General features: G+C 34.2%; 2 protein-coding genes across 7 annotated transcripts; both read left to right on the forward strand.

Annotated features, from left to right (window-relative positions):
• The first annotated feature begins 3,944 nt into the window (after nucleotides 1–3,944).
• LOC104889898 (zinc finger CCCH domain-containing protein 31) lies at nucleotides 3,945–8,283 on the forward strand. Of its 5 annotated transcripts, none has more exons than XM_010675235.4 (3): nucleotides 3,945–4,243; nucleotides 4,607–4,667; nucleotides 7,335–8,283. In XM_010675235.4, exons 1-3 carry the CDS (start codon nucleotides 4,162–4,164, stop codon nucleotides 8,089–8,091), a joined length of 900 nt encoding a protein of 299 aa, XP_010673537.1. In that variant the 5' UTR covers nucleotides 3,945–4,161; the 3' UTR covers nucleotides 8,092–8,283. The 5 variants fall into 5 exon arrangements, with proteins under 5 accessions (XP_010673537.1, XP_057250555.1, XP_057250554.1 ...); XM_057394573.1 differs by having other exon boundaries at nucleotides 4,191–4,243; nucleotides 7,315–8,283; XM_057394572.1 differs by lacking the exon at nucleotides 4,607–4,667 and having other exon boundaries at nucleotides 3,946–4,243; nucleotides 7,315–8,283.
• A 4,446-nt stretch (nucleotides 8,284–12,729) lies between these two features.
• On the forward strand, nucleotides 12,730–17,164 carry LOC104889897 (delta(12)-acyl-lipid-desaturase). Of its 2 annotated transcripts, none has more exons than XM_010675234.4 (2): nucleotides 12,730–12,852; nucleotides 15,739–17,164. In XM_010675234.4, exon 2 carries the CDS (start codon nucleotides 15,766–15,768, stop codon nucleotides 16,924–16,926), a length of 1,161 nt encoding a protein of 386 aa, XP_010673536.3. In that variant the 5' UTR covers nucleotides 12,730–12,852; nucleotides 15,739–15,765; the 3' UTR covers nucleotides 16,927–17,164. The 2 variants fall into 2 exon arrangements, with proteins under 2 accessions (XP_010673536.3, XP_057250557.1); XM_057394574.1 differs by lacking the exon at nucleotides 12,730–12,852 and adding an exon at nucleotides 13,680–13,706.
• The last annotated feature ends 97 nt before the right edge of the window (nucleotides 17,165–17,261 follow it).

Below are 17,261 nucleotides of genomic sequence, written 5' to 3' on the forward strand. Positions count from 1 at the left end.
AATGAGAAGTGAGCACTATATTATGGGACGGAGGGAGTAACTAATTTTCATTTTAAGCAATGTATTTATGTCTTATATGCAAACTTAAGCATAACCCTTATTTACATCATCTTACAATAAATAAAAATAGGTGAAGAGAATAAAGCCTTACATGTATATCATTAATAAAAAATTAGTGCAACACAACAATTACTTTTCTTTAATATTATAGCGAGTGCATACGAAGGGAAGTATGAAGAACGACATAAGAATAACCAATATAAGTTGAGAATTGAACTAAAGTCTTATATGATAATTAACTATCTAATATTACTTAATAATACTAATAATTTTAGACAAATAAGTTATAAGAGTACATACTATCTTACATGAAGAACCATGATATTGGAACTCGAACATTAATGAACTAACAACTCATGCACAATTCCAAAGCTAAATTAACATTCGTTGTCCCAAAATTACTAAAAATCGCTACAAAAAAATTAAAATTACATTTATAACTTTTTCTTTCTTTTTCCGTAAACCACCACCCTTCACCTCCCGCCACTCCATCCCCACCACCCCTACCTCTAGTCCTCTCTCTATCCTCTGTCTTTAGCCCCACCGCTCCTTGATTATGGTAATGGGAGATACTGTGAGGATACTATTCTCTTAGGAATTTCATCAAACAGCTTCTGTGCATCATTCAACAAATTAAAAGTCTTTGAATATGCAACCACTAGCATATTTCCTATAAAAGCATCAACCATTAAAAGCACCCTCTTTAACAAGTCGCACATGAATTTGTTTACAAGTACAGGTTACTGTAATTCGTGTTAATTTGGGTTAGGAGAGAGAAACGTTCAAGAATTTCATCTTCCCCAACTTGATTCCGGCGACGTATCTCCATAGATTCATGCGTCAGTAGCTTAAAATCGATTTTAAAAAAAAAATACCTGGGTGGTGGAGGACGTGGCTGTCGGCGGTGGTGTTTGGTGGTGGCTGGTGGTGGTGGCGGCGAGTGGTGGAAAACAGAGAAGAGGTAAAATACTTTACTAAAAGTAGATCGAATGATTTTAAGTAATTTTGGAGGGCGACGTTTAATAATTTTCTTCCAAAGTGTAGATGTACTTCCTCCGTTTCTTTTTACTCGCTACACTTTCCATTATGGGAAGTTTCATATTACTTGCTACACTTCTTTTTTGGGCAATAAACTCTCTCTACCTCTCTCCTCCCACATGGGTCCCTTTTCTTTTTACTCTCTACCTCTCTCTTCTCCAAAAATTGCCTAGGAGTCCGTGAAATGAGAAGTGTAGCGAGTAAAAAGAAACGGAGGAAGTAGTAAATATAGTTCGTTGTAAAATACAAACTCAAAAGGAGTAACAAGAGTTGTTTGTGTTCTTGGTACCACTTTTAAGTACCAATACAAAATGGTACCACTTTTAAGTACCAATACTTATTAGGAACCAGGACCAATTCCAGCCATTGTACCAAGAACGTGTTTTGAATCAAAAACCAACAATTCCTAATTAATTCCAAATACGAAAAATAATATACGGCTATTTTGCTCACCTTTTAGTAATGTTACCCTTAGCTATCAGACTACTAGCCTACTATTGAATCTATTCGTCATATATCAAGGTGTTTTAACACACTTAGGTGTGTAGAAGCCTTTTTTTTGTTAAAAGGTGGACAACTCAATCTAGCAGAGGTTTTTTGGATATGACTTCAGTCTTGCGTCAAAGCAAATCCTTGCGTGCTACTTCCTTCGTATTTTTCTTCTTGCTACATAGAGAAAATGGGGGGTTTTTAAGAAAGGTAGAGAGAGAAAGTAGGGGACCACCACTTTTTGAATAAAAAACCATTTGTTAAAGAAAAAGTATGAGTATTTAGAAAGAGAAGGTGGGGGACCACCAACTTTTTAATAGTATTTTAAGATTTTTATGGTGAAAATGAATCCATTTATGGTATGTAGCATCTATTACGACATTTTCATTTAATGGAAATGTAGCATCTATAAAAAAACGGATGAAGTATGTCCTAAAGAGGATTATGTCTATTAGTGGGCTCCTGCACACCTAGAAATATTACATGTTTTATCAGAGTCAACACCTATTTCAATGTCTTGTAGTGTCTATTGGGACGCAAACTCGTTAAAGAAGGGGAGAATGTCTAAGATATTGGCTATCCCTTATCGGAAGTTGAAGAGAATGAAACATTCTTTATTTAGAAGTGGACACCTCAACCTAGTAAATGTCTTTTAGATATGAGTTCGGTCTTGGATTAAAGCAAATCCTTGCGATTGCGGGCCAGGATCCAGAGAGGACAATATCTATTAGTGGGATCCTACACACCTAGGGGAGTTACAGGTACACCCAAGGCTAGACCTGGGCATGGACCAGACCGGCCCAGGCCCGTGAGTGGCGGGCTCAAAATTTTAGAATTTTTCCACTGACCGGCACAACCATGTGGGTCTGACTCGTGTTTTATGTTGTTTTGCTCTTAGATTTTTGGCAGTTTAGAAAAAAAAAAGGGGGAGGGTCTCGTCCACGTGCCACATTGGTGGGCTCGTGCTTGACATTGGTGGGATCGTGCTTGGTCGGGTCAGACTTGAAATAAAAATTCTTAACTGTGGTAGGCCCACGTGGCAGACAACGAGCCAGACCCAAACAGTCCCGACCCATGCCCACCTCTACACAAGGCTATTTTTTTTGTTAATTTGCTCATCTGAGACTTCACATTAGCATAATAAGAGTTACAAATAAGAAAAAAAAAATAACCTTGAATGTACCATGCTCGATACAATCGGGTGTATAATAAAGATTGTACCTAGTATTTGGTTGGATAATTTGGACATACACGACCTATCAACTTGGTCCAAAACTACACAATAAGGGTGTGTTCTCTTCACCTTAATAAATTAAATTTAAAGTCTAATAAGTTCAGTTTAGTTCAAATTAGTCTAGTTCAGTTCAGATAATTTTCAATAAGGTCCAATTAGGGTAATACGTTCAAATCAGGTGTAATAAGGTCCAATAAGTTCCAATCAGGTGCAATAAGTTCCAATAAGGTCTAATAAGGTCCAATAAGTATGAATTAGGTGCAATAAGTTCCAATTAGGTGTTGGCCTTGCTGCTACGATCCATTGAGATTCAGCCCTATGTCGTTTCGATTCGTACAAAAAAAAAAGTTCCAATCAGGTCTAATCGGGTCTAATAAGTTCCAATGAGGTCTAAATTGTACATGATCAATAAATATTTGTATCATTGTCTGTTATTTTATTTTTCATACCACTATTAGCTGATTATGTTATTATTAGAATTTTAATTAAAGTACCACGCACAATGATTATATTGTATTATACTTGTATTATTGTCTATTATTTTATTATTCATATACAATTAACAAGACTATTAGATATATTAGTGGTGAAAATTGTTTATAGGCGGGTATATAAATAGTATATTGTTTTTTGTTAATTTTTTTTATCATAAGAGATAATTTAGAATAATTATTTTTCAAAGGACAAATTTTAATAATTATAATTTCATAATAAATATTGAGGGGTAATATTTACGTCAAGGGTAATAATTATAACTCATCAATTTTTTTTTTGCCTAATAAGATCAAATAAGTTTTAATTACGTCCAATAAGGTTTAATAAGTTTCAATCAGGTCCAATAAAAGTCTAATAAGTTTCAATCAGGTCTTATAAAATCTAGTAAGTTTCAATCAGGTCAATAAGTTTGAATCAAGTCTAATAAGTTTCAATAAGGTTCAGTTAGATCCAACAAGTTGAATCAGGTCTAATCAACACCAATAAGTTCAATTTAAATAAATTCAGGATGATTCAGGTGAAGAGAACGCACCCTAAATCTGTAAGACCGTCTTAAAACGTGGGTCTCAATCACAGTTCACCTACAGCACGTGAACACCCTCCTTCTCTTTTATAGCCAGGTGTCATAAAACCACATTTAAACCTAAATCTCACATCCGCCTAATCATAATTCTCTCTCCTCTCGAAACCCCGCTTTCGCATCTCTATCGTTTCGCTTATCGTTAGGGTTTTCTCTTTTCGCCACTATCTCATACTTTTCTACAAATTTCACTCAATTTTTCTGCCAAATTTAGCGTTTTCTTTCAGTTTAGGATTGTGAAATTTCCTGTTTATTTAGTTCAATAATGGATTTTGGAGGACCTCGCAAAAGAGGTAGACCTGAAGCTTCTGTTAATGGCCATGGCGGCTTTAAGAAGTCTCGTCCTGGTTCGTTTTTCTCTCTCTATACTTTTTTTTCTTGAATTTTTCATTTTTTTTGATGTTCTAGGGATTTAAGCTACTTTAGTGCTTGTTATTGAGTTGTTTTCTGCAATTCGTTCATTCAATTGTCAGATTTACGCATTTAGGGTAGTAGTTCGAGAAATTCTGGTTCGCTGATGTGAAATTAGTGTGCGAATATAATTTCTGTAATTTCTGAAAGAAATTCTGGCAACTTATAAAAGCTTTAATTGAGAAAGGCGAAAAACGAAATCTTAAAAAATTGTGGTATAAAAAGGTGAATAAATAGTGGAGAAAATTGAAGAAAAATAATATAACTCACTGAGAATAAATAATTAATGTTCTTAACAGAATCGGAGTCCTTCACATCTGGTGTAGGAAGCAAATCGAAGCCTTGCACAAAGTTTTTCAGGTTCAAATCTCAAAACTTATCTAAAACAATTGTACTATATCTTAATGTAATATGTTATGGATTAATAATATTTTTTTTATAAAATTTATGTTGGTAAGTGCAATTTATATTGACTAATGAATTCAGCATCCAAAGTTTTGATACAGGTTATACTGTTTTATCATCTAATCACAGTAAAGAGAGAGACTGATGATAAGTAATGGTTGATACACTCGGTAAATTACGGGCAGATGTATGGAATGTTTGTAAAATCTACTTTCTCCCGTTCATAACACGTGGCACTCAAACTTTGGCTCTCAATTTCTCTCAAAATATATAAAGGAAATTATACGAGATTAATATTTTGTGTAAGTATGGTGAAGTTTAATGAACTCGATATTTTGAGAGGAAATAGTGGTGAAGGTGAAATCTTGAAGAGTACGAGTACCTTTGAGTGCAAACTTTGAAAGTAATGCAACAAAAGTCTCAGACTAATGAATTGGCAGTTAAGTTCTTGTTACAGGTCCATCCTCTACAATCAAATCACAATAAACAGATACACATGATGGAAATGCTTAAGTCATTGGAGTTTCTCCTCAATTCCTGAGATGGAATAAGTTTCAACAAAGGCTAAATTTCATTCGAAGAAGCAGTTTAATGAAGTGCTCAGATTTCAGTATAATAAAAATGGGTGTACTTTGCCATCATTCAAAATTTGAAGTATTTTTTGGTTATGTTCTTTTCCGCATTTTGCTCTTTCGGTCGAGAACGGAAGGGGGTGGGGGTAAAAGTTATGACTGGAATCTGATGTGCAGGGAATGAAGTTTCATGGCATAGGTTTAGGATTATATTATGCGTAGTTCATGAGCTTTATAGTACCCTGTTGGTAATTCTGTCAGATTATTGATCGTCTAGATCTGCTGGATGGATATTCTTAGGCTAGTCTCATAAACTACTCCATGGCCATGTAGTTGGTTTGAGCTGTAGCAGTCTAGCTCTGGCGTGTCCCAACTTTTTGTAAGTTGGGATTTTACTGTGATAATGCACTACCTCCTCAATTCCAATGCAAGTGTCGGTTATGATTATGCACGCATATTAATGAGTGATTATTGCATGGAAATCAAAACTGCCAAATAATTGGTACATAGGTGTTCTGAAATGGCAAATGATGGCATTGAAATTTTAAGTTATAAATAGCATTGAATACTGAATGTTTGTTAAGTGTTTGGTTGATATGGAATAGAGAGATTTGTAGTTTTTATTGAATGGTAAAATTAATTAAACTTGTAGTTGTGATGTTGTTTGCGTAATGTGTTGATTGCTATTGTTCTTGTAGCAATTTCTTGACAAATTGCCCTTCCGTTGACATTGTTTACTGGGATTTTATGATTGCTAGTTTGATTTTGAGACCATAGTTTACTTTGCTTGGTTTTTTTTTGTGTCCCTTCCTTTATTGATGAGAGATGCATGGGGTTTGGTGTCTTGTTGTGCAGCAATAGTGCGACTGTGCGAAAAAAGTCAGTTGTATACTTGTATTTGATCTCTTTCTGATTTCTCATGATTATAGTATTTACGGGAGCTGTCTATTGTTGATTTGGCAGCATATCTGGAGAACTTTTTTTTTGTGTGTAGAGTGATGTACATTGTATAGAATTGCCGAGGGATCTAACTAGGTTATTGAACTTTTCTGATGCAAATCTGTGAGATCTATTTCGAAGATTTTCCTTTCCCAATCCTTTCAGAGAGCTCTCTTATGTTAAGGCGAAGTGTCTCTAATCAAATATACAGTAATTCAAGAGCTAGTGGAGCTCAGAACTTCTGCGGACTGGAACTTGAAATCCTCTCTTTTTACATTTTTGTTATCATGCTTAGGTCATTATAGGTTCTACATATCATCTGGTCATATGAGCTGAGATTCTTGTTTTGTGTTAACACTGTTGCCAACACTAACGGCCCGTTTGGTTAGTGGTACTAAACGGTGCTAATAGTAATGGTTTTTAGTGTAAATTTGTGAAGATATTTCTAAGTTAATATCCATGGTAATGAAACTTGATGTCAAAACATGGGTTTTTCTTTATAAATTGTCATTACCACTTAATACCACATTCCCAAGTGGTAAATTAATCGATGGTAATGAAATTTTAGGAAGAAAATATGTGTTTTGAAATAAAGTAGCATTACCATAATACATGGGAATGCCTTCACAAATTTACGCTGAAAATCATTACCATTACTACCATTTAATACTACTAACCAAACGGGCCGTAAAGGTTTGATGTGATATGATATGTGAGGTGCGGGATGCAGAGTGTGGCTGTTTGGGGGTAGAGAAGGTTGTTTAAGAGGGGGGGTCTATTACAAGTGAGCTGATAGAGGTTTGAAGTCTTGATCTTACCAGTACTTGGAAGGTCTCATTTTGTCTTTAAAGCTTAGATTTTTTGTTGATTCCGGTTCTGTTATGCTACTCTTATCAGCGACTCCTCTAGCTTCTATAATTATAGTATAGGTTCCTGGACAATAAATATAACAATAATGGTCCATTTCCTGTCTGTATTTGTCACAATCATATGCTTTCGACTTTCAAGCTTATAAATTTCTTATGTTTCAAAGATGTTTCATCTTTTGTTTGACGACATCTTGCTTCACATTTCAACATTGGAATCTGAAGCGAATTTGATTCTTTTGCAGCACATCGGGCTGCCCTTTCGGCGAGGGCTGTCACTTTTTGCATTATGTTCCGGGTGGATTGAAAGCCGTTTCCCAGATGGTGAACTTTGGTGGTGCACCAGTTCCTCCACCAGTCAGGAATATTGCAGGCCCTCCATCATTCCCTGATGGTCAAGCTGGACAGGCGGGCAAGACCAAGATTTGCAACAAATTTAACACTCCAGATGGTTGTAAATTTGGAGACAAGTGTCACTTTGCTCATGGTGAATGGGAGCTTGGCAGGCCATCCATGCCATCACATGAAGATCCACGTGGAATGGGACACATGGGAGGCAGGATGGGAGGCAGGATGGAACCTCCACCACCTGGTCTTGGTGGTGCTTCCAACTTTGGGGCCTCTGCTACCGCCAAAGTCAGCATTGATGCTGCCCTTGCTGGAGCTGTCATAGGTAAAAGTGGCACAAATTCAAAGCATATATGCCGTCTTACAGGTGTCAAGCTTTCAATTAGGGACCATGAGACTGATTCCAGCAAAAGGAATATTGAACTCGAGGGAACCTTTGATCAAATCAAGCAGGCCTCCTCCATGGTAGAAGAGCTTATCCGAAATGTCAAGGCAGCTTCCGGTCCGCCTGTCAAACAGGCCACCGGACACGGGGGTGGTGCTAACAATTTTAAGACGAAGCTTTGTGAAAACTTCACGAAGGGAGCATGCACATTCGGTGATAGGTGCCACTTCGCTCATGGAGCCGAGGAGATGCGTAAATCTGCAATATAATTAAATAGCAGCTCTTTTTCTTGTCCCTTTTAACTTAACTTGGGATTTTTGTTCTTCAACCTTGATATGATCATGCTTAGGTTTTGTATGTGGGGAATGTTTTTATTAGTACTGTTACTGTGGTACAGAGATAGACCAATATGACAGAATCGGAGGCTTTTAGGTTTTCTTAAATGAATTTAATCTTTGTAATTTGATTATTGTTGCATTTAATTGTTGTTGCATCTAGAAAGCTTAAAGTCTTTGGGTTTAATAGCTATGGATGGTTTGATTGCGTTATCATTTGATAGTGGTTTGTAGTGCATTTTATGTTCTTTTAGTACTGTTATTGTTTGTTCATTTACTTGATGTTTATGTTTTACCTATTCTATTGGGTTGGTTAGGGACTACTATGAATGATGATAGTTTAGTTTCAGGTCCAACCTACTTGTGTTGTGCCATATGTATACCGTCTTTGTTATTCCGTTGAGCTACTTTCTTTTTATGGGTGTTTCTTTTTAATTGCACCTTTTTCTGTTATGGTAAAAAAAAATTTGTTTTTTCGTTGAGCGACTTCTCTTTTATGGGCGTTTCTTTTTAATTATTTTCTATTATGAAAAAATTTTGGGGTTATATTTTTCTTCCTACCTTCTTTTGACTTACCTATCTATTATATTTAAGAAGCCAACATACACAGTAAGTAAGGACATTTATGTTTATTTTCACTCCTTTTTTCTTGTTTTTTGTGGCGAAATCAAAATGGTGCAATTAAATATGAGAGTGATTTCGTCATTAGTTGAATTCGTATACTTCCAGAAAGATATATCATTTCATAGGTTTTGGTTTTACCGTTTTGTGAACTTATAGTTCTGAAACAAGCTGAGATGTGGCAATCGATCTTTGAATATCGTAGATGCTTAGAATTTTGACAGTTTTCATTATACTCCTGCGGGTATTTTCAGCAAGAGAGACTATTCAACCGCACCAAACTCGCTCAACAAGTGTTCTCCTAGTAAATCTTGTATTATCTTTGATGTTGATCTTTGGACTAAGAAGATACCAAGATGGTTTATAAGATTTAGTACAACTAAAATTGCAGTTTACAATCCTGATTTTAATTAATGCAAATTTTTTCAATCTCAAAAACAAGACAAAAAACACGGAAGGAATACATAATGTTTGAACTCCACACCCTAATGGAGCATATAATATTTAAGAGTGATGTATGCTAAAGTGTATGGTGAAATCATGCTAATGTTGATGTATTGGCCTATTGGGCTGGTCCTTTGCGCAATATGTATAGTAAGCAATATGATGCGGGCGTACCATATGCCCCATTAGGCCATTACAGAGTTTTTAATCTTCCTGTTAGTACTAAGCTGCACTCTGGAATGTAACATCATCATATTTATAACTAACGAACACATTTAACTATAAATATTCCAACCGTCCTTGTGCATTTCTCTCATGTTGCGAGTAAAAGTGAACTAAAGAAGCAATAAGTGGATTAAAATCTTCAAAAATAAATCATGTGTCCAAATTATGTAAACGCCCAAGATTTCCCACCTCTTTATGTCGCAAAAACAAGTATTTCCATAGTTATGTGGAACATCACAAGTTGGAAAAATTGCGGAGCATTTGTCTCACACATAACACGTTTTGTAACTGGATTTTTTTCGTTCTCTAAAAAGTTCATAATTTCCATTCTTGGTCATAGCAATTCACTTTGTCGGTTGATGGTATTGAGCCAGATTTGGTGGGTAAGTATTTCAATATCTCACTGTTGAAGAGTTCTCAATATGTTATTAACATTGCAAAGTGGCAATATGAATAATATATACTATGATTTTATTATTGCTAATCAAAACCTAAATTCTGCCAGGAAGAATGTTTTATGACAATTGAGCATTGTGGTAGGAAGTTTAATCAAGTGGCGGATATTCTAGCTAAGCTTGCTTATTTTGCAGATTGTAAAACTTGATCTAATATGATTATATTAGAGAGTGTTAGGATAGATTTAGGAGTATTTTCTAAATATATCTATTTAGAAGTGTTTACTAGACATATCTATTTAGATTTAGGAGTATTTCTTAACGGAAAAAGATGGAGCTCAAGATTCAATATAAAATTCTGAAATTACGTGATCACGTAGATGACTTTATATTTAAGGGAGACACATGCCCATCAAATCATCGTTACTTCATTAGTGGAGTAGTCATTACTTCAATATATGGTTATTATTGCTTAATTAGTAATTACCTTAGATAATAGGTCACGTGATTTTGAGCAATTTCTGAGCTTACACGAAGCTCTTACCAAGAACTTAAATTAGAAGTTCTCGTGATCTAAACTTGAGCCAAACTAGTCCATTCTTGCCATATTAGAACAAGATCACAACGTACACTAGCTTCCAGAGGTGAAAAGTTGAAAGAAACAAACGATTCAACATAGTAGAAATCACCACTAGGGTTATTTGGTCTATGATCTTGAGGTCACATAGTAAAACTCGCTACTAAAGCATTTAGAGGAGGATATTTCTCTTGCTCTTTCACTTCTTACAAGAGTTCGACTTGTAATTAAAATTGAGTTGAAGTAACATTTGAGAAATCCAAAGTAGAGTCGTTCCTTCACCAATTACGAAAAGCTGAACATAATTTAAAGTTAAGATATAGAAGTAGCTAGTGGACCAGCTACAACCAGCCACAACTTTCCAGTCAAATTCAATCACATCATAATATGTATTGATTTATAAATGTAAGGATTTGAATTTCAAACCTACCAACTCGATTAATTAAAATCTAATCGATAAAGAACTAACCGATCCATCACCTCCCATTCCACATCTACACAAGAACAAACCTAACCAAATTTACTTTATGAGTTTGTTCCATGACGCGTTTCATATCACCCAATCCAACTTGCTTCTCAAATTGACCCAACTTATTTAAATCGACCCGCTAGTCATCTCTAAATCAGGTATTATCTTAATCAATTAAGACATTAGAAACTTACAAAAAATTACAAATTTCGGGATGATAACATGACATGAACACGACTTGTAGTAGGATACAAGGATGTTAGGCATAAGTGCGTAATTCATGAGCAGATTATGCACAATTTAGGCAGCCACATGCAACCATCTATTTGACGAGTGTTTGGTTTGTTAAATGCTTCTCTGCGTCTTTTGGCATGCAACCACCCAAATTTCAGTGCTTAAGAAATGAGGAGAGCAATAATCCCTTGTACGCAAGCACATCATAACTTATGCTGTCTTTTTTTTTTTTGTTGAACAAAGGTAACTAAGTAAATTAAAGAGTTATGACAAAAAGCCTTTTACAATCCGATGATAACAAATCTTGACAATAATTAGGAGGGAAAGGAAAATGCCTAATAACTTATGCTGTCGAAGCACAAATATTACACCGACCTTGAGTCAACAAAGTTAGAAAACTTATTTTCTAAATTAACTATCTACTCCTATTAATGATTCTTGCACTCCACAAATTATCAACTAATGCTTCTATATTTTACTTAATTAGAATATATTTAATATGTAGAGTAATTGATTCTAATCATTATGTTAGGATAGATTTAGGATCTATCGATCCAGAAGTGTTTACCTATACATATCTATTTAGAAGTATGAGTTTGTCTTATAAGAGACTGCATACTTTCAAATTAAAATTAGGCAATGGTAAGCCCAATATTAAAAGGAGAAATTAGCCCAATAGTGTTTAATTTCTTTCGATGACTAGTTTAATCCATTTAGTAACTAGGTCTACTTTTATATTAAAATTAGACCGTCTCTTTTAATAATTTTTGTAGAAGTATTTAGTTTAGTTAATAATAATATGAACCTTTTCCCTCCCAGCTATTTTGTCACATTACCTTGTAAATATTAGAACATATTTTTATTCAACTAGAGCATAAAAACCATAAAGAATACTATTCTCTCTGTTTTTTTTTTTTAATTATTATACCCATTTGGAATCTTGAAGCAATTCACAATTAGATAGAATCTTTTCAATTTTTCATAATATACAAGAAAAAAAAATATAGCCATGTGTAATCTTGATTGATTCTCCACTACTTTATTATATTCAATCGTTATACTATATTGTAATATGCAATATAAGATACTCTCTCCGTCTCGTAATATAGTGTTTGTTTCTCTCTCGAGGTCAGACTTAAAAATCTTTGACCAAATATTCTCATTTATATATATAAAAAATATGTTCATATGAGATCTTGTTAGATTCGCCTCAATGTGTAGTTTTATAATATCAACTTTTTATATATTTATCAATAAGAAATTAAAAATATCAAATGTCAAATATTTATCTTGACGAACGTGTAAAAGAGAAACAAACACTATATTATGAAACGGAGAAAAAATTTAAGATTTAAGAAGTACATTAACAAACGCATAAAAAAGATATATGTATTTAGCTTTTTTTTATTTATCTAAAAAAATTGTGTAGTTACTTGTCAATTTTTATACATGAATGCAATTAACTATTAACAATTTCTAAATATTTCAAATATAGTCTTCCTAAATAGAAAGTGTAATACTATTAAGTGGGATTTACGTGACTAAAGTGATATTAAACGGGCCCACCAACCCCCCCATTTACAAGGAACTTGTAGTTGCATAGAATTGGGAAGGTCATTATATATATATGTGCAAATGCTTTTGAGGTAGGATCACTCATGAGTATCTCTCCTACTATTAAAAAAATTTCCTTCATACATTGTTCTTGGGCTGTTGAAGAAATATAAGTGGTAATTATTATTCTAGCTCTTTTCCTCTTTAATTTTAGTATATAGTTTAAGATTTAGTAGTCATTTGTTGCGTAACATGTTCATATATATGATCATTTGATATTATGATATACAAATGATGATAAACATGTACATCATATACTCCTCCCGTTTAAGATTTGTTTGACGATCGTAGTTTTTATGAAGAAAATTTTTGTTTGATTCAATTTATGTATTTGTTTGATTCGATTGCTTATGTAGATGTCGTATGACTTTTTATTAATGAATTAATTTTACTAATCAAAAAAAAATATATACTCCTCCCGTTTCATAATATATGAAACACTTATTATAGAATGTTTAGTGAAACATATCTTCAATGCAAAAAAAAAGTGACAAAACGACAAAGAAAATGACGAAACGACAAGAGTACTCGTGACTTTTGGACTTTTAAAAGTGATGTTTATTAATTTTTGTGCCCAATTCCTATGGAATAGAGGAAATGTATTTTTTTAGTTACTATATGATTTGTAGTTTCTTTTATATTGTATGATTTGTAGTTTAAATCCATCATCTTTTGATCTTGATGTTTATTGTCATTATTTGAAGTTTGGATCCTTTATAGATTCTTTTTCATTCTTTTTCTTGATATTGATATTGGATTCTCTTTTTAAAAAACAAATGGAAAAGAAGAATTTTCCATGCTTAATTATGTCAAAGAAAAAAAAATTAATTCTCCACTCTACATGAAATGTTAAGAATTATGTATGTTATTTCCTGGTTTTTATCGATTTTACATAAATTAGTTGTTCATGTTTAGGAAGTGGAGATTCATATCTGGAATCATTCATCTAAGTTACCCAATGAAGTGGAAGGTGGGAATGATCGTAAAATAATAGATTATGCCTTTTTTTTTTTCCACAAAAGCTAATGATGGTGATATCTGATCTCTTGTAATTGATTATGATTTTCTTAAGACTTCTCTTAATTTTTTTAAAAAAATTTATTAAAAAAGACGGTCTAATTTTAATTTAAAAGTAAACCTAATAACTAAATGAATTAAACTAGTCATTGAAAGAAATTAACGTAGTCACTATTGGGCTAATTCTCTTTTTAATATTGGGCTTACCATTGCCTAATTTTAATTTAAAATTAGGCGGTCTCTTACCAGACAAACTTATTTTTTTATTTTGATTCATGTGATAAGAAGTTACGTAGGAGTTGTATATGATCAGTGTAAGGTTTTTGAACCATGCACCTAGTGTATACATTTAGCTGTTTGTTTTTAGCTTTATTCAACAAAATTGGTAAATATGACATTGATAATTAAAAATATCATTCTCATAATAAGAATTACTCGATATCAAATGTTTTCCATATATACTATTATAAGATTGTTAATTATTATATGACATATATATCTAATAGAACCCAAATCCTTGAGCGAATATTTTTTTCAAATAAATAAGAAGAAATCATCTAGGTTATCCTTGTATAGGATCTCCACTAATACCCGTACTCCACTAACGCCTTCCAAACCCTCCTAAATCTCAAGCAAATAATTAGGATAGAATTCTAAAAGTTAAATTCTAGACTTCATTAAGATAAATAGAAAAACTCGCCACTTGAACAAAACCAATCCCTTAATTCTGAGTTCATCTACATATACTTAGACACTACAGTATGTTGACTTTTGAGTAATGAAACTACTATATTATTCTTTATCTTTTTAAAGAAAACCTTGCTTTAGTAATTGGACAACTAACTTTATAATTAAATAAGAAGTGGCTGTTTTGCGTGAAGGAAATTTATAATCTAAGTCTTTTACCAATGTCCAATTACCATATATGTATAGCGAAGAAAAGAAACACATGCATTAACTATATTGAGATATTTAGGTTGGTAAAACGGAACAAATTTGAGTCATTTATGATCTATCTTATACTTCTAGTATTATAGCGAGGGAGTAGAGTAGGGGAAAGTAGCTTATTTTGTTAGTCCGAGTCTCTCTCCAAGTTCTTGGTACATACGTCTCTCATTTACTTTAAACAATGACAACATTATAATATTATTTGGTCGAGTAGTTTAGTTTGTATTTCTTTAGGATGGGGATTTTGCCGATTTTCTCTTACCATTCCTCCTACTACTAAGGAGCCTTGCCTGCAAACTCTAGCTGAGTTGACCTGTGCGAGATTCCGATCCGATTAGGACATCTTTTCCTTACCTTAAAAAAAATAATACTACTTTGATTTTGTGGCGTTCTAATTATAATGCTATACAGTTTACTAATTCTGTAATTTGTTTGTTTGGTGATACTTAGGTTAATACCTAAATGCTCCAAATACTTTCTTTTTTGATATATGATTCACTCTATTCATATCAGTAAGATCATTGTGTTTGCCTTGCACTGAGGCTGACATATATATAATATAATGGTGCATGTCATACGTGCATACAGGGATGTACAATAGAATATGCACAATATTCCTGGTACTGGCCTACTGGGTGTGAAATAAATGTTAATGTAAATTGGTGTTGGTACTTATGGAACAATTAACATTGATGTGTCTGGTCAAACATGATGATAGTTGTTCTGGTCTATATGAAATTCTTCGATATAAAATACAATCTTTTTAGTTTGTCTTTTGTGTAATGTGTTGCACGCTTAAATGATGATATGAAATTTTAAGTTAATTACATTGCGCATTAAAATTTGAACGGAATTCTTATGATATACTTGGTAATTTGTGTGATTGGAGTCAAGCTATATGTCACCAATGAATAATGTATGTTAATTTATCGATTCTTGTAAGATTTAGCTGTGGTTCCACCACTATATATTAGTTCAATTGTAGATTGTTGAAAAACAAGACCTCTTATGATATTTCTATGCTTAATTTCAAGCAGTTGAAACAAGTCGGAGATCAGCCAGCAATGGGTGCCGGTGGGAGAAGTAATATCGCGAGCATAAAACCGCGAGGAGGAGGAGGAGGAAGAGTCACCATTCGCCGGGCTCCTAACTCGAAACCACCCTTCACCTTAAGTGCACTCAAGCAAGCCATCCCACCACATTGTTTCCAACGGTCCCTCTTGAAATCTTTCATCTATCTAATCTATGACCTTACACTAGCATCTGTCTTTTACTTTAGTGCCACTTACATCATTCCAACTTTAGCTTATCCTCTCCCTTTGTTGGCTTGGCCCATATATTGGGCCTTGCAAGGCTGCATTCTCACAGGTGTTTGGGTCATAGCCCATGAATGTGGCCATCATGCATTTAGTGACTACCAACGAGTCGATGATACTGTGGGCCTAATACTTCATTCCTTCCTTTTGGTCCCATACTTCTCTTGGAAGTATAGCCACCGTCGCCATCACTCTAACACCGGGTCGTTGGACAGGGATGAGGTGTTTGTGCCCAAGCCCAAGTCCAAAATATCATGGTATTCTAAGTACTTGAATACACCACTGGGCCGTTTGGGCTCCCTTATAGTCACACTCATGTTGGGTTGGCCATTGTATTTACTCTTTAATGCATCGGGCCGCCCTTATGACCGCTTTGCTTGCCATTATGACCCAAATGGGCCTATTTTCTCGAGCCGAGAGAGGGCTCAAGTTATGGTATCTGATTTGGGTTTAATAGGGGTACTATTTCTCTTATACAAGGTTGCTATGGCTAAAGGTCTAGCTTGGTTGATTTGCATTTACGGGGTTCCACTTTTGGTCGTAAATGGCTTCCTCGTAACCATAACATACCTCCAACATACTCACCCGTCATTACCCCACTACGACTCGTCCGAATGGGATTGGCTAAAGGGGGCTTTGGCCACTATGGACCGCGATTATGGGGTGATTAACAAGGTGTTTCATAACATAACAGATACTCATGTTGCTCATCATTTGTTCTCTACTATGCCTCATTACCATGCAATGGAAGCAACTAAGGCAATCAAGCCTATTCTTGGGGAATATTACCAGTTTGATGGTTTGCCATTTTACAAGGCGCTATGGAGAGAGGCTAAGGAATGTTTGTACGTTGAGCCAGACGAAGATTCGCACGAAAAAGGCGTCTTTTGGTACAAAAATCAATTCTAATAGTTGAAGGTTTTGTACTGTTTAAGTAGTAGTTCCCAAGAAATTACATAATTGTAGTGATTAATATGTTTTACTCGTGCTATTGATGAGATACCCAAAGTATTTCTGTGTATGTTTGTTTCAAGCACTAAAACCGTTGTATGAAAATATGAAGTAACCACTATGATCTCACTATTCTAAGTGAAAACTCTTTGCGTTGTTCGTCTCTTTTTATTTACTATTGGCAGAAAAATGTCTATTATTATTGTAACATGTGAATATCCAATGTATGAAGTTGAATTTCAATACCATGGCAAAACTTACTCAAATATTGAACTCTAACATTGAACCAAAAA

This window comes from Beta vulgaris, chromosome 4, assembly GCF_026745355.1.
Source record: "Beta vulgaris subsp. vulgaris cultivar EL10 chromosome 4, EL10.2, whole genome shotgun sequence".
Classification (NCBI taxonomy): domain Eukaryota; kingdom Viridiplantae; phylum Streptophyta; class Magnoliopsida; order Caryophyllales; family Amaranthaceae; genus Beta; species Beta vulgaris.

Excerpts from the sequence above, each read along its gene's own strand:
- LOC104889898 (XM_010675235.4), top strand. The coding sequence starts at position 4,162 with ATGGATTTTGGAGGACCTCGCAAAAGAGGTAGACCTGAAGCTTCTGTT. Across the intron at positions 4,244-4,606 it reads CTTTAAGAAGTCTCGTCCTG|AATCGGAGTCCTTCACATCT; the intron begins GTTCGTTTTTCT and ends TGTTCTTAACAG. Across the intron at positions 4,668-7,334 it reads CCTTGCACAAAGTTTTTCAG|CACATCGGGCTGCCCTTTCG; the intron begins GTTCAAATCTCA and ends ATTCTTTTGCAG.